Genomic DNA, 21,177 nt, shown 5'->3' on the forward strand with positions numbered 1-21,177 from the left:
ACAGAATGATCGACTTGAATCCAGGTAAGAAAGAAATGCATGTAGTAAATAAAGTAGAATGGCTGATCCTTTTATTTTGCAATCTCATAATATGATCTAACAGAGACTCACTTAGTAACTGATCTAAGGGTTGTGAATAGAATGAAATAAAAATAACTGCATTTAAAAATTTAAATACCAAGAAGGCCTGTGGGCCTGATGCTCTTTCAGCTTTTCTCTTTATTTATTTATTTATTTTCTTAAATGACATCAGAAACAGCAGTATGCGACATTACGTGATGGCAGAGCTTCAGTTCATCCTTTGTCATTTTTTTTTTTTTTTAATAAATAGGACAGGGGGAATGAATGAGAGAAAGAGGGGGAGAGAAAGAAAGAAAACCAAAGGGGAGAAGAGAGGTGAGAAGGGGGGGGAAGAAAAAAAAAAAAAGAAAAAAAAAACTCCTGGGTCACCTGTATGGAGAAAAAAAACAAACAAAAAAAAAAAACAGAGGAGACAGCAAACAACAAAGAGCAACATAATAATAGAGAAAACAAAGCACCATCACAATAAACTAGCTAGTCATAGATATCAATAGTTACTGAATAATAAACGATATTGTGCAGCACGCAAGATAGACAGCGCACAGTGTGCTTTGAGGCAGCAGCCAAGAAAGCTTTAGTCCGCGTCTGTGAATACCCATGTGCTACACCTGTGTGCATACCTGTGTGGATCAGCATGCTTGCATTCCAAAGGTTTCTCCATGTAATGATCTGCTAGGGAGTGTGGGGGGGCCACAGCCCCGTCCTCCAGGGTGTGAAGCGGGTATGGAGGAGATCAAAACTCCAGACATCCAGAGGCCCCCAGAACACAAGAGACCAAGGAAGACCAACAGAGGGGCAGCCGCGCCACTGTCCAGAAAGAGCTGAGGAGAGTCCCAGATGAGGGCTCACTCAGCAGCCGCGGAGCAGAAGCCAGGGGGAGTTGCAGTGACGCGCCCGTGAGCTCCGCCGGCAGCCAGCTGTGCCTGAGTGACCGAGCCCCAGGCCGAGAGGCCGGGGGCACCCCACCTCCGAAGGGGCCCGAGCGAGCCCCAGGCCCAGGCCCCGAAAGCGGCCGCCAAGGAGTGAGCCGGTGTGTACCCGGACGCCCACCCCCAGACACAAAGAACCACCAACGCACCGACAGCTTTTCTCTTTAAACATTTGCTGATGAGCTGACTCCAGCTTGGAGTCCTGTTGATATCAGCTTCATCCTCACTATATAGAAAAAGGCTGCAATCAGCAAAATAATGATCACAGACCTGCAGCAGTAACATCAATAGTAATGAAATCCTTTGAATGCATTATGGTTGAGCACTTGTGAAGTGAAGTACAATTTGAATATAATTACTTTAACTCACTTGATTTTAAAGCATTTAGAAAACCCCTCAGCTTATGCACGATTGTTATTTATGATCTAAGATCAGCGTTTAATACCACAAACACTTATACACTGTTAAATAACATGAAAGTGGATCCCTATATAATCAGATGGTTGTTTGGCTATTTTCATTAAAAAAAACAACAGGAAGTGAAAGTCAGTTCTGCTCGTTCACACATACAATTTATAAGAACAAGAGTCTCACAGGGCTGTGTGAGATCTCCTGTTCTTTTCATATTATATTAAAAAAAATTGTGGAAATCAGAAGTGATTGTGCAGTGGTATAAGAAACACACCGTGTTAAATATAAAGAAAAATAATCGTCATATTTATAACGATCTTTGATGAAAGATCTATTGGAGATCTCAGCCTGGTTTCAATGACTGGAGAGAAGTTTGAACAAGTGACAACATTTCAGTGTTTAGTCTTCCCTGCAGGAGTCAAATATTATCAGTACAATTGCTGAATCATTATGGGTGAAACTGTGGGTGAGTGTTTGCATTTTTGTTTGTTTTTTGCATGATGTGTTTCCCTAAGTTACTCTGAATGGAGACAATAAAAGTTTATCTAATGTGATGACAGAGATGTTGAGCTTTTTAGAGTTTCATTATGATGGAGAAAATATAAAATACTCATTTAATTAGAGAACAAAAACCAAGAATATTGTTTGAAGCCTTGGAGCCTAAAATCATCTGAAATTCTCAGTTTTGTTTGTTTTGCCACATAGAATTACTTCACATAGAGCAAAGCTGGGACAAATGTTCATGTGACGTCTAAATCATTCAGATCCAAGAAGTAAATGTATAATAACATACTCTGTACAGTGATGTTGACTGCACTGCTGAACTCTCCTGATCCAGACTCACACCAGTACACTGCAGTATCTGACTTTGATGTGTTGATGTCACATGTGGATCCAGTCATTCTCCTACAGTCAGAGTACAGTCGGCCGTCCTCAGAGAACTTCCTCACTCTCCACTCAGTGAAGTTTCCCTCACAGGTCAGTGAGACAGAGTCAGAGGTGAAGTGTTGCACTCTGTCAGGACTCACTGTGAGAGACGCTGCTGAATGAACATCTGGAAACAACATGCAGTGAAGAGACAAAGCTCACAGATGTTAGGATTCAAAATATCACAGTAAGAAAAAAATAGTTCTTGCTACAACCCACCATAACTGCAAATAAATCTATGAATGAGATTTGTTAATACAGATTTAAATGTTGTGACTCCTGCAGCTGGAAAGATTTCACTGAACCATCTGGGTCTCTCAGTAATAATCTCACAGCATCATTAGAAGCAACATTAGAAGTTTCTGTAAACCTGCTTTCCTACAGTTTGTCCACAGCGTGCATGTTTGTTGTTGCACAAGCAAATATCTTCACCATCAGTCATGTAATAAGATGTCTGACATTTGTGACCTTATTACAAACAGTCAGATCATTATCAGACAGTTTAACATCAGCAGATCTTAAATGTTTGTTCTCTTTGCTTCTACAACTCATGACAGCACTTTTACAGGCATCATGTCTGATATCTTTTTCACAGCAATAGAAGAAGAAGCTGGGAAGGAGCTGCTTGAGACCACGAGATCATCTGTGTACATAATGTGCTTCACAGGAGTGCTGCCAGCTTTACAGACTTTCTAATCATCAACATGAAGATTAAAAAGACCTGGAGACAAAATTCATCCTCTGTTTAACTCTGTGAGAAACAAACAAGGAAGAATTTGAACAACAACAGAAGTGTCAGACTGAAGCTCAGTTTACTTGAATGTAGTGAGAAAGGATGAGATTCAATTTAATCCTTCTTGAGGAAACTTAAGTATAATCATTTAATGCAATTTAATTGTAATTGGACATCAGATTTCAATGTCAGCATGCCGCTGCAAGAAAATAATGGTGAATTAAAGTGATGACATAATTTATTAGAGAGAAACAAACTGACCTGCAGACCAGACAAACTTTGGTTGACTGTGATCAGTGTGATACTCTGGGTCTCCTCTTCCAGCTCTGCACACATATCCTGCTGTGTGTGTCTGTCCATGAATGATGTAGGAGTCCTGTGCAGTCCCACTGCCATCAGGTAGCAGCTCATAACTGGTAGGATTTCATAGCTGAATTTTCAGATCAGGAACAGCTTTATACCAGTAGAAGCTCCATCCTGCAGACGGATGTTCAACCTCACAGTTCAGAGTTACTGAGGCTCCAGGACTCAGCCATGATGGAGACACAGTGAGGACAGGACGGGGTTCATCTGTTCAACAAAGATTTTCTCTCAGTGAACATGTAGTACAGTCTCTGAACAGTGAGCTCAGTTTATACAAAGAATAATAATCTCAGTCTATATGAACAGAAACACATTTTACAAAGTGTTCAAACAGCTTAAAGCAAACATGACTTACTGTCAGAAACTGTCAGTGTGACTGAATCACTCCACTCTGTTGTTTCATGCTGTGAACTTTTCATTCTGCCCTTACAGCGATAGTTTCCACTGATCAATGATGAAGCATAAATAATCCTGTATTCATTTAGATTTGGAGGTTTTCTGATGCTGTTTGCTTCCCACTCATAATCCCACTCAGTGTCTCCTCCATGGATCTCACATCTGACAGTGATCGTCTCTCCTCTGTATATCTCAGACCAGTTTGGATGCAGAGTCACAACAGGCCTGTTTGACACTTAATGTTCAAGAAAGTACAATAAAAACACATGAATGACAAAAGGTTCAAATACCATCAGATGTAGTGCTTTGTGGTAAGTTCAAGTTTGAACTCACCAGTTGTGTCAATCCAAACTGACTCACTGTCCTCTGTGTAGTAAACTGGTTCTCCTCTTCCTCCTCTGCAGCTGTAGCGTCCTCCCTCTGAGACACTGATTTGTCATTTTCACAGGTTCATAAGATTTCCCATCTTGTACCAGTAGTATTTCCATCCAGATGATGATGATGATGATGATGATGATGTGGTTCACAGAGCAGGTCAGGGTCACACTGCCCCCTACTGGAACAGCTGTCCTATCAGCTCTCAGTTCAGCCTTTGGTTTCGCTGCAGTTCAGTTTAGAACAAGAACATAAAAGTAAAAATGACTGAATCAGAACAATTTAAAGATGGAAACATGTAAATGATCAAATATCACAAAACTTTATTAGTGAAGCTATAACAAAGTGTGTGACACAAAATACTCTGAAATACTGTTTTGATCTGCACAGCAAATTTTTTTTAAATTTACTTCAGTGTATTTAAAATTAATTAATAAATGCATAGTTCATTTATTCTCATTAATTTGAAGCATGACTTAGTTAATTCATCTGTAATGAGAAAGTAACCCAGGTTAATATGATCTGATTGTACTTAGCATGCTATGTCCTTGTGTTCTTTACTAAATCTGCTGTTGAAGCCTCTGATAGCTAAGATGAGACCTAGTAAGTGTGTTTTATATTCTTTTGCTGTGGAAGCTGACATTTTCTGTCGATGTGCACAGATGTGTCAGAATGGGTTTTAAAAGACACATCGATGGTTTGGAGGAAGTAATTACTGAAGCTAACTCAGAAAGATCAATTAGAGAAAAAACTCTAAATAAATATCAATGGTACTGAAAGTAGCTGCACATAATGTTTTGTCTGTGAGATGATTATGAGTAATTTCTATACTCATTAAATATCATTAGCCTAAAGTAATAACATACCAGCACAGACCAGCGTCAAACAAAATGAGGCCATATTGTCGTCTGCAGTTCAGAGTTCATGAAATGACCTGTATTTGTACAGCGCTTTACTAGACCCCAAGGACCCCAAAGCGCATTACACATTCAGTCATCCACCCATCCACACACACATTCACACACTGGTAATGGCAAGCTACATTGTAGCCACAGTCACCCTGGGGCGCACTGACAGAGGTGAGGTTCATTAAGTGAAAAAGATCCAGTGTGTGTTTGTCACCAGACTCTTTAACTAAAACCTGAAACCTCTAAGATCATTTCAACAATAGACAACATGCTAAAAACAACTGAAGTAACTGCATCATATGTTGGTGCAACAGGGAGTAATAAAAATAAAAATAACACAAATACAGAAGTGAAAATATTGGATGTAACTGTTGTTCTTAGTGGATGTGGTGGAGCAGCTGAAGCAGGTTCAGCATTTGTTCTGCACTTCATGTATTAGAGCTGCACAGCAGAGAAGTTACTCTGATATGTTTTGTTCTCTTGAATGTGAATAAAAAGATGCTTTTCAAAATATTTTACTGAGCAGCACAAAAGAAACAGCTACAAAGCTGCAAGAAAAACAAGAGTTTTCACTGATTTTGATGAAACAGATAATCTGGATGAAACATCTGCAACTTACATGATACAGTCAGTGTGATGGTATCACTCCACTGTGTTAACAAATAGGTCCTTGTGCCCCGGCAGCTGTATCCTCCACTGTCAGACTCAACAGCGCTGCTGATTCTGTATTCATTGGATGTTGGAGGTGTGTTTCCCTTAGCTGGTCTCCATTTATACGTCCACTGAGCTCCTTCACCTCCCTGAATGTCACATCTGACAGTGACTGTCTCACCGCTGTATATCTGAGTCCAGGATGGCTGCAGGGTCACAGTGGGCTTAGGAGGAGCTGATCAAATAAAACATAGCATGAGTAGACTGATAATTTGACTTAAAAAATCAACAATAAAAGTTGTTTTTATACTTTTTAAATGTTTTATACATTTATGAACATATAATCCATTAGTTGTCAGTTAGCTGTTGTTTGCTAACAATGCTGTTAAACCTCCAGTGGTGGATTCAGAGCTGGAGATTTAAAGATAAACGAAGTGAAAAAACTGCTACTATAAGTAAACATACAAGCAGTTTGAGAAAGGTTAACATAGCAGACCAGTCTCTCCTAAAATGAGGACAATCATTTATTATTGTTTTACACTGCTTTTGTTAGTATTTTGTATGTTTTTGGATGAATTGTGCAATACAAATAAAATAAGTGAGGAGATGCGTTTAAATTGTATCCCTGAATCTTATATCTGACAGTGACTTTCTCACCTCTGTATATCTGAGTCGTGGATGGTTGGAGGGTCACAGTGGGCTCAGGAGGACCTGATCAAATAAAAATATATCATTATCATTAAAAATCTATCCTGGTTTTATTGCTCTTGTTAATTTTAATTATATTTATGTCCTGGTAAAAATTTGACTACAAATCAACAATAAAAAGTTTAGTTTTTACCAAACAGATTAAATGATATTTAGACTCTACCAGCAGAGTGACTGAACACAACCAGGTGTGCACAAATCTAAACTGTGACACTGAACATCAACGCATAAACACACAATATCATGTAAACAACCTCAGTTTTACAACCTTAGTTGAGGTTACAGTCAAATATCACACAATTTACTAATTTCCAGAGGTGGGAAGTAACGAGGTACAAATCTGTACTTTAGTTGAGTATTTATGTTGACATTGTGTTTTTCATAGTGTGAAGCATGCTGCAAAACAAACTGAGGTAGAATCACTGTGTTTTTTAAGGCTTCATGAAAATCCTCTACAGATTAGTGCAGGATAAACAGGTTAGTTTGCTGTACTGTGATGGATTTAAAGGAAAGACCAGTGTGTGACTGGTGCACAGTGACAGTCCAATATAAAGTCAGTATAAACAGTGTACTGTGAGTGTAGAGACGAGGACAACTCATGAAACGTCTGCTTACATCTGACTGAATTCAGGTGGATAAATCTGTAAAGAGCAGCAAGTCAGCTGATCACAGCTCATACATTAAGAAAATCTAGTGGAGCTCTCAATAGAAAATAGCCTGAGCCATTAAAAACTGATTTTAGGGTTTTCCACAGGCTGAATCCCACTTTAGACTCTTGTCCATTCTCTTCCGCTTATCCTTATCAGGGTCGCAGGAGGCTATAGACTATCCCAGCTATCATAGAGCGAGAGGCAGTTTACACCCTGGACAAGTTTCCAGTCTGTTGCAGGGCTAAGACAGAGACACAGACAAACATTCACACTCCCACATATTTAAAATAATCAATTCACTTAACCCCACTAAGTGCATGTCTTTAGACTGTGGGAGGAAGCCGGAGTATCTGGTATTTCCTTTCATTTTTATCCATGTAGCTTTGTACAAGGATTTTGAGAACTCCAAGAGTTAATACAAAAGCGTACACTGAGGTAAGCAGCACACATGCCAATATCAGTGACATACACTGCACTACTCACACAAATCATCATCTTCTTGTAAATCTGTACTGTAAACTGTTTAGATTAACATCCATGAAAAGAGAATTAGTCTGTATGAAGGCAGCACACTCTTAATATGATCATTTTAAACACTCTGTGTTCCTCCGCCACTGCCTCATTTAAGTTTTGGACAAAATGGATTCTGGGATATTACATTTTGTCATTTCGAGCTGATTGGAGACCAGAACAGCCAATCAGATTTTTTTTGCATCCAAGTCTGTGATTGGCTGGTTTTGTGGCACAAATATAACGGTGTACAGAAAGAGTTGAGCGCACACGGGCAGAAATGTTGAGCGCGCGAGCAACATATTGCGAGCGAGCGCAAGTAAAAAAACTGAGCGAGAGGGGCTGCTGTTGTGTGTGTGTGGATAACAGCAAGCACTGAGATACATTTTTTGCATGCAGCAATGAATTTTGTTCACTCAAATTTAGCTTTTCTTCACTCAAAATAAATTTCTTCTCAAAATGCAACACAATTTTTTTTATGTGCGGTCAGAATAGTGGCACAAAAATAACGCCATACAAAACCGACTGACAACTGACTCCATAAATATACAAGATGGTGATGAGGAAACACACGGAGAACACAGTTGAGGGGAATAAACATAATGACACAATACAGGAAGCAAAACTGAACACAGGATGGGACACTGTCAAAGTAAAACAGGAAACACTGAGACCTACACCTGAGACACACGGACTTGACAACAACAGTGATAAACAAACAGGGAGGCAATAGCAGAGACACAAGGACAGGAACAGGTGAAGAGAGGATGAAGATGAAGATGAAACACAGTAAAACGACTAAGACACAAGGGGGTGAGGGAGAGGGCGAGAGAGAGAGGGCAGAGAGATACAAACATCGAATAAGGCACATGGAGGGGTGAGAGACAAACATGGGTGACAAAACAGACTCACCACAGAGAGGAGACATGGAATGAAACACGGGAACAGAAAAGGGAGCCAATGAGCCACCACCCTGACACAATCAGTGTAAGAAATGATTTACAGTACCAGCTGATCAGTCTTTAAAAAGTGAGAACAAAAGAACAAAACAAGTACACTGACAAGGAAAAAAGGGACAATTTAGGCATGACTGGAAATGAAAGACAGGTGAAAACCATCTGCAAAGTTGCAAATGATATATGTAGACAAAACAATTTCTTACCTTCAGCCATTCCATAGATGATACTACTGAGCACTAAAATAATGAATAGAAGACATCACACATTATACAACTGATGAAAGGGTTTTTTTAAAAAAATGACCCACAATCATCAAATTTCTGTGCTCCTATTTGTCAAACTAAACAATATAACTAAAATAATTGTAACACAGTGTGTAACTATAAATGATCCAGCATCCAACATTCAGTAAAAAAACTCACAAGTCTGCTTTGTTCCAGCTCTCAGGTAAACAGGTTAAAGCAGTGACTCACTGTAATTCTCACAGCCCAGAAACATTTTAATTAATGGTGCCTTTCAAACAATGTCAGACGTGTACTTACAGAAAAAGCCCATCATGCAGAGCAAAGCATCGTCACATCCAGCCTGCTGCACTCTGATCCTCAAATAATCAAACAGTTTTACTTTGCAGAAAAAAGAAAGACAGAAAAGAGTTGTGTATCGTACAGATAAGACAAGAGTATTTTTCCACAGTTTTTTCTTCTGATTGGTGTCTCTGTGCTTCCTTCCCTTTTCCACAAAATTCAAACAGTGCCTGTGGCTTTGACCGCAGCACTTGTGCAACATGTTTAATTTCCTGTGCATTGCAAACATAGATGTTTGTTTCTTGCGTTGTGTTGTTTCCTTTCTCTATAATATACAAACGTGTTCTTTTGCTTGAAGTCAACATATTTGACCAGGTCAAATTTTTTATCATTTAAACTCTGACAAGTTTTTGCAGCGTCCTGTGTATCATTATCACGCTGCAATATTCCACTTGCAGCAGATTGGGAGTCACTGGGAGTGAATGTACCAAAACACCTTTTCTGTTTTGCAGGCTGTATTTTAACATTTCAGTATTTTAAATGAAGAAAATTATGAGAAATTATGTTGCAATTCTTATTTCATGCTGCATAAAAACATGTAGATTTTATTTGACTGTTAGCTGAAAAATCATCATACAGTACTGTGGTGAAAAAGGTTCTTTTGATCTCAGCATAGACCTATGAATGTTTTTACCTTGTGGTTAAATTCTGGCTTTAGGTTTGGTTGAGACCCAAAAACAGGAGACTAACCTGTGAGTCATCACAAATTCTTCCATATGAAGAACTTGTGATGACCCAACTTACAGCCTTCAGTAAACATAAATAAATAAATCAGAATAATACACTCTATGATTTGACAGAAGTACAGCCAAACATATCAGTGTACACTATGTCAGAAGATATTACCCTGTCCCTACAATATGAGTGAATGACCTCTACCATTACCAACACTTATTCATTGTTTTCATTTTTGCTGTGGATTGTAATTATGTGAGATGCCAGGATGTTTTGTTGTGTATCTACTTGTGTTATAATAATTATTCCTTAAAAAATTTTATTTTTATATTTTTACTCATGTTGCCATAGTAACTTTAAAATTTGAATTCATACTTAGTAAATACACAGAGCATTGCAACAAACCACATGTTGCTTTGTTGTGTTAAACATTTCACTTATAACTGGATCTAACTTCCAGTTCCTCTTTACACATACTGAGGTTAGATAACAAGAATAAAATGACAACACATTCACACCAGAGCTAAAGTGTTTTTAAGAGACATCAAGTTTTAACTCTGTGGAAGTTGTGTCCTCTGATTTTTTCCCCAGTTAATAATGCAGAAATGAAAGCACAGTGTCTATAATAAATTGAATTGTTCTTACTATTTTGGTTCTAAAGGCTGATGGAGAAAAACATAAGATCACTGAGGGGGTTTTTAAGTGCAGAGATGGTGCAGATAAGTCTGTAGCTACGTGAAAACTTTCAGTTATACTTCTTGGTTTGAACCAAACCACGTACAGACTGACTTTCAAAAGGCCACAAAGTTTTATTCATTCATGTTCATGTTTGGTCACAGAAGCACAAACTTCTTAACTAGCACCTGAAATCTTGCCTCTCCGTGGTTTTTTTTTTTTTGTTTGTTTGTTTGTTTTGTGGTTTTTGTTTTGTTTTTTAATATAAGTTATGTTGTGACCTATATGTGGAAATGTGGAAATATTTCTTCTGTTTTTTGGGTGAGATTATTTCTAAATTATTTCTCCTAAAAATGAGAGATTTAAAGTAAGAATTGTTTTATGGTGCTCAAATGGTGAAACAATAAAAATACAGATCAAACTGGAAGATTTATCACGATAGATTTGATTATTGTACTGTTGAGCCTCATCCTCGATGACTTTACATTGTCTTTACTAAGATCAGAAACAAGTGTAGCCAATACAAATATTCATAGCAGCGAATTATTTTGATAAAAGAAAGTAACAGAGACACAGAGCATACAAGTAAATGGTTCTACTTTTATTTATTACAGTCTTACTCGAAAAAAAGTGACGACATGCAAATTATTAAGCAGAAAAATATAAACAAAATCAGTGCAGTTAGAAACTTCTTCTGTGCTTCTATCTATTAGGTTACAACTCTGAGTTTTATCAGTATTTCAGACTTTTTGATCACAAGCTTTCTTTCTAAAACAGGTGAGCAGGTTTATCTGTGGACAGTCAAGTGCTGAGAAAATGAAACTCGACATTTGGCAAAAAAATCTGCTTGATGTCAGATCAGTTTTTATTATTACAAACAGTTTTTTATGTTTCACTCTAAAGCATTATACTTATGTGTGTTTTTCTCCTAACTCTGGGCGTGAAATGAGACATTTTACACACAAAAGAAAATAAAATTCACACTTTATTTATGTATTAAGTCTTACTTGTAAGTTCGGTCGTCATCAGTTTTTTTTTATACTTGATACAGACTACCTGAGACAGCAACAGGAGAGCAGGTCCTTGTATTCACAAGTACCACAGACAGTAATTCTGTTATACAGGAAGTACAAGGAAATATTAAACTGATCTGAGAACAGAAATCGCAGTTTAAGCAGCTGAAGAGGCTTAGAATAATAATACACAGTAGAAATAGAAACAGTCCAAATAAATGAATATAATAGATAAGTAAGGGTTAAAAGGGGAGATAAAAGTTGGAATATTTCACTGAAACTATGGCTGAAATGTTAAAAATGTGTTAAAATGACTAAAGTTAAACATAGATTTCTGGAGGCACCACAGACAAAAAATAATAATGACTAAAAATAGTGACAAGCTGTTAAAACTATAAAGACAAAAAAAATTAACCACAAGCTGAATGTAAAGTGAGGTGGAAAAAGCTATAACTAGAGTGCATATTAAAAATAGTTTGGTAAGTTTAATAAAAGTATTAATGTCGGGTTGTTGAGAGTTACAAATCAGACGTAAAGCAAATCAGTAAAACTGGAAGACGAAGAATGGAGAACATGCAAAAAATCAGTTACTCAGTAGAACTGTTGGTGAGAAAAACAAATGTTCATCTTAAGTCACAAATATAATTGCATACATTTCACATATGAACCTGTTTTATATACAGCATGAATGAACTTGATATTTTTTATGTCCCAGCTATAGATGTTCTGTGGTGAGGGAAAAAAAATGTTTATACTTATGTTTGAGGGAATGAGGAATTCTGCTCTGAGCTCGGGTGACTGAGGAATTGCTGGATGAATACATGAGAAGCTGGTGGATATCAGCTTTAAGGATGTGTGAGGGGTCACCGACTGCCCCTGGTGTCTGTGACTTCCTGTTGGAGAACAATAAAGTTTAATTTAAAAACAAACATCGTCTGCCCTCGATCTAAAGTGAAGTTCTGTTTTGTGTGATTGAGTCTTTACAGAGAGTGTAAAGTTACCTGTATCCTTACAGGCTTTGTTTAGAAGGTGCAGACAGACTTTTTACCTGTGTGGAGGAGAATATCGTCTGGTTTTACTTTCATGTAAACATCTGGTCTCAGACATCTTATTATTTGTAATTCGTTCTGTGTTGTGAACATTTTTTGTGGAAAATGTGAAGCTGAAACACTTCTCTATCTTCTTCTATATCAGTAAAAAATCATTAATACTTTTTCCTTTTTTTTGGTTTTAAATTACCTTCACCTGGGATACTTGAAGCAATGCTGTGTTTTGTGCTGCGATGCTGTTACTCAATTAAATGAAACTGACTGTCAGACAGAGATGAGCTCATGCTTTGTTGTTATTTAATCAGAAATGTATGAGTGAGAATTTTGCATGTATAATATTGAAGGAAGTAATTAGAGTAAAATACAGCTTTATTGTTAACTCGGCTTTGGTCCAGACTAATATATGTTTTTTAGTGCAGTGGCACTCTGAGATCAATGCAATGTGTTGTCAGGCATATCTAGTTATTCAAACAGTGATGCTAATAGTGCCTGTAATAGATTACTTTGGCTTGTAATTATGGATAGATTTTTGACTAAGACCAAAAAGAAGAGAGTTGCAGTAATCGATCTGGGAAGTGACCAGGCTATGAACAAGAATGGCAGTGGCATGTGGGGAGAGAAAAGGACGGAGACGATTAGTGTTACGGAGTTGGTAATATGTAGACCGAGTGATGTTATTGATGTGTGAGTTAAAAGATAGGGTACTATCAAGGATGACACCCAGACTTTTCACACATGGGGAAACGGAGACCGGCGAGTTATTGGTTGTAATAGAAAAGCTATTAGTTCTGGATAGTGTTTATTTAGTGCCTACCAGGAGAAGCTCAGACTTGTTACTATTGAGTTTGAGAAAATTGGAAGAGAACCATGAATTTAGTTTGGCTAAACAGAGGGTGAGGATGGGGGTAGAGCAGAAACAGGTTTAGTGGACAAATAAAGCTGGGTTGGTCACGGTTCTGGGTCCTTTTGACCCAGCATTTTCAGTTTCTTGTATGTTGGTATTTTTCTGTATTATGGTTTATTTTCTGATTCTTTAGTTGTCCGTTTTTGAATATTATAATCCGAGGTTTCAGTGTTATTCTGGTTAAGAGTTTGTTCGTAGGTTTAGTTCAGTGTCTAGTCTGTGCCTGTCATGTTTCCTGTTTTACTTTACTTTGTAAGCCTGTGTGCTAGGTGAATGTGTTGAGTTTTGCTTCCCTTTGGTCTTGTCATGTTTGATTTCTTCCAGCTGCGCTCTCCTCCTGTGTCTCATTCCCCTCATTATTCCCCAGTGTATTTAAGCCCTGTGTTTCTGTCTTCCTCCCTCATGCTGTGTGATCCCTTCTGTGCCTCTCTGTGGAGTTTTAGGTTTTGTTTTCTCAGTCTAGTTTAGTTCTGCATCATTTCCCTGAGTCTGCTAATAAAGCAGCATTTCCATGTGTTGGGAGCAGTGTTGGTCAAGTTACTTGAAAAAAGTAATCAGTAACTAATTACTGATTACTTCCCCAAAAAAAGTAATCCCGTTACTTTACTGATTACTTATTTTCAAAAGTAATTAATTACTTAGTTACTTTTTAAAAACACGATTTACAACCTGAAGAGGTGATAAAGCGATAGATCTTTCAGCCCAATTCTACTTTTTCTGCATAACCCATCATACAAAATGTAATCAAATGGAAAAGTCTCTTTTTAAAACTTGTTTTATTAGTTTTAAGCTTTTAACTTTATGCATCAAGCAAAAATTTAATTATATGCACTATTCTCTGATTTGAAGAAATTTGTTTAACATATAAACCTATTTTCTGCACATTCCAGAACATGAAATAAAATATTTTTTTGTTTTTACACTCAGTCTTTCAAATAGATGCAAGTAAAACACAGCAGAAAATAAATAACATCAAACACTAGCGGTCCTTTTGCTCTATTTTCACCTGTATAGCAGGAGTGGGATAGGCGGAGGTGTGCTCTGGTGCAGGTGTGCCACAGCGGTCAGTTGAAGAATCCGCGAGTTTCTCTGTGAATTTCCCATTACGTTGTTGCGCACTCGGAGCTTGTTTGGGGGGATTTCAGTGTAAAAAGAAGTTTTCTTCCCACGCACAACGGACACTAATGTTTTTGTCACTTTTTATGGAATCAAACTCAAAGTAAGGTCAGTACTTCCACACTTTAAAGGCTGCACGCTCATACTCTCTCCCACAATCGATATGTGATCCATTGTTGATCTGCACACAGCTGTTGTCACGAACAGCGCACTCGCTCACTGTCGTGAGACATTCTCGCAAAAAAATCACAGTTTTAGTAACGCAGTAACGCAGCGTTCCTACGGCAAAGTAACGGTAATCTAATTACTGTTATTGCAATAGTAATCCCTTACTTTACTCGTTACTTGAAAAAAGTAATCAGATTACAGGCAGATTACAGTAATCAGATTACAGGCAGTAACGCGTTACAAGTAACGCAAAATGTCTCGAAGAGGAAGAAGGTAGAGAATGGAAAGAAGGGGCTCAAGGACAGATCCCTGGGGCACGCCTGCAACCAAAGGAAAGGGCTGACAAGTGAAGGATTTAAGTCAAATAAAATGAGTGCGACCGATGGATATATGTTTTTATATTTCATTTGTTTGATGTTTAACTATTTTTGCCATTTCATTAAATACACTATATACTGTGATTTAATTAAGATGAAAAGAATAAAATAATAGATTTACACACATCGCTTTGTTTTCATACATAAGAAACACCAGGCCTGGCCAAAAACGAACAATAGGGTGGGATTTTGCAATTAATGTTAAACAAATATACCTCAGGTATGTAGAAGGTGTAACAAAACTTTCTAAATGATGGCAAGAACATTTCTTCAGCGTAAAAATATGACAACACTATTATTTTGTCACATATAGACGGACAATATGATACAATATCATTCTGCTTACGAAGCAGACAAACTTTCTCTAAACTCTGAATGGCCTTCGATGTGTATAAGATTCGACTCTGGTGTAGCGGTAGTGTGTAGTAGTTAAGTCTGGTAAGTGAATTTCCATGTTGACCTATAATTACCTAAAACATAATGAAGTGACACATTTCAGTACAAACACTGACTGAAAATATTGTGACTGTACCTGCAGCTCCCATCTGTACATTGATGTAAAAAGCACTCCCCTCCGGTTTATGATGCTCCCCTGTTAAAATGATCAATTGAATCCACAAAAAATAATTAATACTTAAAAAACTTTCTGACCACTCTGCGATCACTGTTTGTTCTAAGATCTTTAATCTCAAAAAGAGAGGAGGTAACATTCTCATATTTATGTGGTCCTCAAATGTTCATATTTTTATTTACAGGATTGTAAAAACATGTCACATGGAATTAGTTTCATTAAATCAAAAATAAATTTCATCTCAAACTGCTCTGTGCATTTCAGTGCATATACTGTACCATTTCTGTTTTTGAATTGTTTGATTGATTCATAGACGTCAGCAGTACCTAAAGAAAAATATAAGCCAGGGTTACATTAATCATTTTATTACAGTTACACTAAAGATGAGATGTTTAATAAAGATCAATATTAATAATGATGATGATAAAGATCAGTTTAAATGCTGACCATGTTGAAGAGAGTCGTACACATGAGTTTCATTCTGGTTGACTCCATGATTTGTGGAGGAGCCCGGACTGTGACTCTCAGACTGGATCGACCTAAAACATAAAATACACAATAAACTCAAAAGTAACTGATGTTTGTTTAAAATCATAATAAAAAGTATTTTACCAACCTGGTGAAGCAGGAACCTGTGAAAGAGACAAATGTTATTACACATGTTTGTCATGTATAAATTGTTCCACTGATATTTTGTGTCATGAGATCAGAATACATGTATATGTGTGAATAAGTAAAGTGTATGTAGTAAATAAACTCTCTAATACAGCATGAAAAGAAGAGGCTCTTACACTTGGACTGTCTGCAGCGATACAACAAGAGCAGGAGAATAATAATGAGAGAGACTCCACAAACCAGTCCAACCATCAACCACACAGGAGATGAAGAGCTGTCAGCTCCTGACACAGTTACTGTAATGACTAATGACAATTATTAAGTATTAATAAAATATAATTATATCAGATATTTTACAGAGGTTCTCACAAAATAAACCAAGTTGACTTCAAAAGTTAAAACAAACAATTTAATGTTCCTTATAATAATGAAAATCATTTACAGAAATCATCTAAGGCTCTTGGAAAGAAAAGCGTCTGGACTTTGTTTCTTGTAGACATTTCACCTCTTATCTGAGAAGCTTCTTCAGTTCTAAGGTCAAATGGTGGAGAGTCCCAGATTTAAACCTAGTGGGTCCAGACGCTTTTCTTTGCAAGCTCCTTTGACTACGATGACCTGGATGACTGAGAACCTTCACAGACAAACCTAGTGGGAGTTTCTCCCCCAAGAGGGACATGGACCCCCTAATGATCCTCTACCTAATCACACGAGCCAAGGTGTGAAAACGGGTGTGGGTCACAATCAGCCAAGGTTTTGGGTGAGCTCATTGTGAAACCTAGCTCCACCCCATCATGTAACTTCCTGAGGTCAGATGGCCCAGGATGTGAGTGGGAATTAAGGCGTCTTGGAAAGGATCACAAAACTTATTATAGATGGCAGACAGATGGTGTCATAAACCACCGCCTCTGTTCAAAGATGGTCGCTCACAGTGGACATAAATGGCTTCTTTCACTCCTCTTTCAAACCATCTGTCCTCTCTGTCCTAAACGTGAACTTTGTCTTCCTCAGAACAGTGACGCAGATGGACAGCCTAGTCTTGTCCTTTGGAGGTGGCTCTTCTGTGTTGTGCCATGCGTTTATGAAGTGGCTGTTTGTCTCTCCAATGTAGAGGTCTGGGCATTCCTCACAACAATGTACAGCATACATCACATTGCTAAGTTTGTGTTTAGGAGTTTTGTCTTTGGGATGAACCAGTTTTTGTCTGAGTGTGTGGCTGGGTGTGAGGTACACTGGGATGTCGTGCTTGGGCAAGACTCTCCTGAGTTTTTCAAATAAACTGGCTACATATTTTACAGATTTTAGAAATTTTACAAAAAAAATATGCATGTGCCATGGGCTCCCCGGTGTCATCTATTGTAGCCAACCTTTACATGGAGGAAGTGGAAATAAAAAGTTCTTGGCTCTTTTAAAGGGAGAGTACCAAGCCACTGGTACAGATAACAATATTATCATTCCCTATTTAGCCGGTCCGACCATCTTTGAACAGAGGTGGTGGTTTATGACACCAACTGTCTACCATCTATAATCCAGTTTCGAGATCCCTTCCCATACGCCTTAACGCCCACTCGCATTCTTGGCCATCTGACCTCAGGAAATCACAATGATTTCACATGAAACCTTGGCTGATTGTGACCTACACCCATTTTCACACTTTGGCTCATGTGATTAGGTAAAGGATCAAAAGGGGGTCCGTGTCCCTCTTGGGGGACACTCCCACAGGGCTTAAATCTAGGACTCTCCACCATTTGACCTTAGAACAGAAGAAGAGTCCAGACGCTTTTCTTTCCAAGCTCCTTAGACTACGATAACCTGGATCACTGAGAACCTTAATAAGACATTTACTGAAACACACACTGTTTTGATTCTGCTCACCTTTAACTGACATCCAGCTCTGTGCTGACTCTCTTCCTGAGTACTGACACTTGTAGAAACCTTCATCAGACTTTGACACTGCAGAGATCTTCAGCTCCCCTCGGGTATCATTTTGAATAAGTTTGTCATTGTGATAGAAAAACACATTGGAAAGTATTTTTTGTGTTCTCAAACTGCAGCTCAGACTAACAGAAGCTCCCTCAGTCACAGGATGAACAGGACTCACCAGGATAGGAACATAATTGTAAGGATAATAAATAGAATTTTCTGTGAAAAGAAAATACAATTTATTCAGTCAGATGATGTTTATATGTGACTGCTGTAGTAGTGGTGTGATGTTTCAACACAGCTGCAGGAGGACAGGTGGGGCAGAATAGTTCATGGAGCTGCTGTTGTGGATTTTATTATGACATATATACTTGTATACACTAGACATGTAGTCATATTTATTCACATGAATCTTGTGTAATCATATATCCTCATATATGCTGTGCACACTTAGAATGAAGCGATTTATATAGAGGAGTCACTGTGTTAAGCATTTAACCTGAATGTTTAAATTACACAGCCCATATATTTAGGACAAATATATCTACCGTCATATCAGTGAAAAAGTTTGTGATCAATATTGTTTGAAAATGTAATAATTAGGATCAAAAAGTAACCTTTGATTGTGTTATGGCCAACAGTGACTAGTCCAACATAAGGTTAATGCAGCTCAGCACTTTTAGAGTATGCACATAGGACCCTTACTCAGCATTCATTTGTGTTTATCTGTACCGTCCCACGCCCATGTTGTCTCCAGGCCTTTCAATGCCTGTACAGAAAACAGCCCTAGCTGGGTATGCACCTGAGATTTTTGGTCCTAGCTTCAGTTGCCTGAACACAGGAAAAACTTTTTTTTAGCATAAATAGCAGTTTATGTCTGGAATGCACACCTGATAAAATTGTCAACTTTTTAAAATTGTTAACTATTTAAGACCTACCACAGAATCAAGTCCGCCAGAGCTTATCTTTATATTTTTACATGCTGTAGTGCCATTTTGGGAGTATTTCAAGCTGCTATACATCATTACAACCATTGGAAGGGAGGATGAGCAAATACCAGCTGGCCATGACAGACGCTGAGACAGCGCTTCATGGTGCAGTGTTTCCGATTGATGTGCTGCAGAGTCTGGTCAACACCTTCGAACGTCAGAGAGCTGCAGAGCTTCTTGGGCCTGGCCTCATAACTGCTCGCTGTAGTTCTAGCAGTACAGCACTTCTGGCTAGCTGCAGTTGCCAAAGGTACTTGCAGTTCATCTCCCTATAATGCTAGCACCAGCTGCGTGGCGGCCTCCTCATCACTCCTACCACTGTGCCTTGCTGGACTTGAGAGGTAGGGCTGTAGCGGGGTGATTCCATTTTACTTCAGTATTTTAGCTGGCATTTTAGGCATCGCTGCATGCTGCTGGGAGCTCAGCATGGTGGTCAACGGAGGCAGCACATAAATCGGAAACACCGCACCATGAAGCGCTGTCTCAGCATCTGTCGCGGCCAGCCAGTATTTGCTCGTCCTCCCTTCCAATGGTTGTAATGATGTATAGCAGCTTGAAATACTCTAAAAAATGGCGCTACAGCATGTAAAAATATAAAGATAAGCTCTGGCGGACTTGGTTCTGTGGTAGGTCTTAAATAGTTAATAAAATCTGTTTTAAGAATTAAACTCTTTTCCAGAGAATCATTATGAGTGATTTGATTTTAATTGGATCTGAAAAGCTCACCTCATTGGTGGGATAAAGGTTATCATGCTGGGTACAAAATTTGTGACCCAACACTGTGCACAGTGCAAGTAAAATAAATAAAGTTTGAACTCCCTGACTGGCTCTGAACTGAGGGGAACTCAGACACAGCACAACCTTTGATACAACTGCACCTTTTTACATGATGATCTTTAAGAATAACACTTTGATGGCAAACACACTGAGCTTTTTAGTTGTTTAAATAGAAGAGAGAAAATATAAACAACTTTTGACAAATTGAATTATGAAAAAATCGAGTGAAATGAGACCAACATAATTTAAGAATATTTTGATACTATGGTGCCTAAAATCTTCTGAAATTTAAATTTTTGTCTTTTTGTCTTCCCACATAAAATTACTTCACACACAGCAAAGCTGGGACAAATTTTAATGTGACGTCTAAATCATAAAAATCGAAGAAGAAAATGTATAATAACATACTCTGTACAGTGATGTTGACTGCACTGCTGAACTCTCCTGATCCAGACTCACACCAGTACACTCCAGTATCTGAATCCCATGTGTGGATTATACATGTGGATCCAGTCATTCTCCAACAGTTATTATAATATGAAGGGTTGCGCTGTAGAACAGTCATCACTCTCCACTCTGTGAAGTTTCCCTCACAGGTCAGTGAGACAGAGTCAAAAATGAAGTGTTGCACTCTGTCAGGACTCACTGTGAGAGACGCTGCTGAATTAACATCTGAAAACAACATGCAGTGAAGAGACAAAGTACAGAGACGTTAGGATTCAAAATATCACAGTAAAAATATTCCTTTGTTTTTTTTCGTTTTTTTCTCGAGATCAGCTAATAATGTAAAAAGATAGTAATTATTTGGTGAAACTGCATTTTTTATATTGAACACATTATATTTTTAGTATCTTTATATTAGACTCACTGGTCCAAAATGAAAAGAAAAAAAAGAAAATCATGCAAAATAAATATTAAACATAAGGAAAATAAAATATATGAGCAAATGCTTTTTCTACAAAACACAGCTGTACAAATTCAATTCAATTCAATTCAATTTTATTTATATAGCGCCAAATCACAACAAAAGTCGCCTCAAGGCGCTTCATAGATACAGAGAAAAACCCAACAATCATATGACCCCCTATGAGCAAGCACTTTGGCGACAGTGGGAAGGAAAAACTCCCTTTTAACAGGAAGAAA

At 38.0% G+C, this 21,177-nt stretch overlaps 2 protein-coding genes and 2 long non-coding RNA genes across 7 annotated transcripts in view; all 4 read right to left on the reverse strand.

The window, feature by feature from the left end:
- LOC121812577 (obscurin-like) overlaps positions 1–2,323 on the reverse strand; it is a 31,063-nt gene extending 28,740 nt beyond the window's left edge. The window contains exon 1 of the mRNA XM_042215148.1: positions 2,215–2,323. Coding sequence (XP_042071082.1) covers positions 2,215–2,323 — 109 coding nt within the window. The remainder of the gene's footprint in view (positions 1–2,214) is intronic.
- Positions 2,324–2,360: 37 nt separating this feature from the next.
- Positions 2,361–3,510, reverse strand: LOC121812575. The gene is made up of 2 exons (XR_006053169.1): positions 3,343–3,510; positions 2,361–2,475 (listed from the first exon to the last, which is right to left on the reverse strand). It is a non-coding gene; the product is annotated as an uncharacterized LOC121812575 (long non-coding RNA).
- Positions 3,511–3,523: 13 nt separating this feature from the next.
- On the reverse strand, positions 3,524–4,531 carry LOC121812576. The gene is made up of 3 exons (XR_006053170.1): positions 4,174–4,531; positions 3,800–4,075; positions 3,524–3,651 (listed from the first exon to the last, which is right to left on the reverse strand). It is a non-coding gene; the product is annotated as an uncharacterized LOC121812576 (long non-coding RNA).
- A 6,644-nt stretch (positions 4,532–11,175) lies between these two features.
- Positions 11,176–20,896, reverse strand: LOC121812574 (low affinity immunoglobulin gamma Fc region receptor II-like). 4 transcript variants are annotated; one of them, XM_042215147.1, is made up of 9 exons: positions 20,443–20,895; positions 18,221–18,487; positions 16,525–16,653; positions 16,350–16,365; positions 16,181–16,272; positions 16,012–16,059; positions 15,695–15,754; positions 12,550–12,596; positions 11,176–12,441 (listed from the first exon to the last, which is right to left on the reverse strand). In XM_042215147.1, exons 1-8 carry the CDS (start codon positions 20,717–20,719, stop codon positions 12,571–12,573), a joined length of 915 nt encoding a protein of 304 aa, XP_042071081.1. In that variant the 5' UTR covers positions 20,720–20,895; the 3' UTR covers positions 11,176–12,441; positions 12,550–12,570. The 4 variants fall into 4 exon arrangements, with proteins under 4 accessions (XP_042071081.1, XP_042071078.1, XP_042071080.1 ...); XM_042215144.1 differs by lacking the exons at positions 11,176–12,441; positions 12,550–12,596 and having other exon boundaries at positions 15,341–15,754; positions 20,443–20,896; XM_042215146.1 differs by lacking the exons at positions 11,176–12,441; positions 12,550–12,596 and having other exon boundaries at positions 15,342–15,754; positions 16,525–16,632; positions 20,443–20,896.
- Between the last annotated feature and the right edge of the window lie 281 nt (positions 20,897–21,177).

The sequence above is a fragment of the Haplochromis burtoni genome, unplaced genomic scaffold, assembly GCF_018398535.1.
Source record: "Haplochromis burtoni strain Fernald_Lab_line unplaced genomic scaffold, NCSU_Asbu1 Contig_663, whole genome shotgun sequence".
NCBI lineage: Eukaryota > Metazoa > Chordata > Actinopteri > Cichliformes > Cichlidae > Haplochromis > Haplochromis burtoni.

Bases quoted from the DNA above. Each gene is read 5' to 3' on its own strand.
- LOC121812574 (XM_042215144.1), bottom strand. From the start codon at position 20,719: ATGTTGTTTTCAGATGTTAATTCAGCAGCGTCTCTCACAGTGAGTCCT. The intron at 16,654-18,220 runs GTGAGCAGAATC...AATTGTCATTAG, and splicing joins GAGCTGGATGTCAGTTAAAG to TCATTACAGTAACTGTGTCA. The intron at 16,060-16,180 runs GTCAGCATTTAA...ATTTTTCTTTAG, and splicing joins GTACGACTCTCTTCAACATG to GTACTGCTGACGTCTATGAA.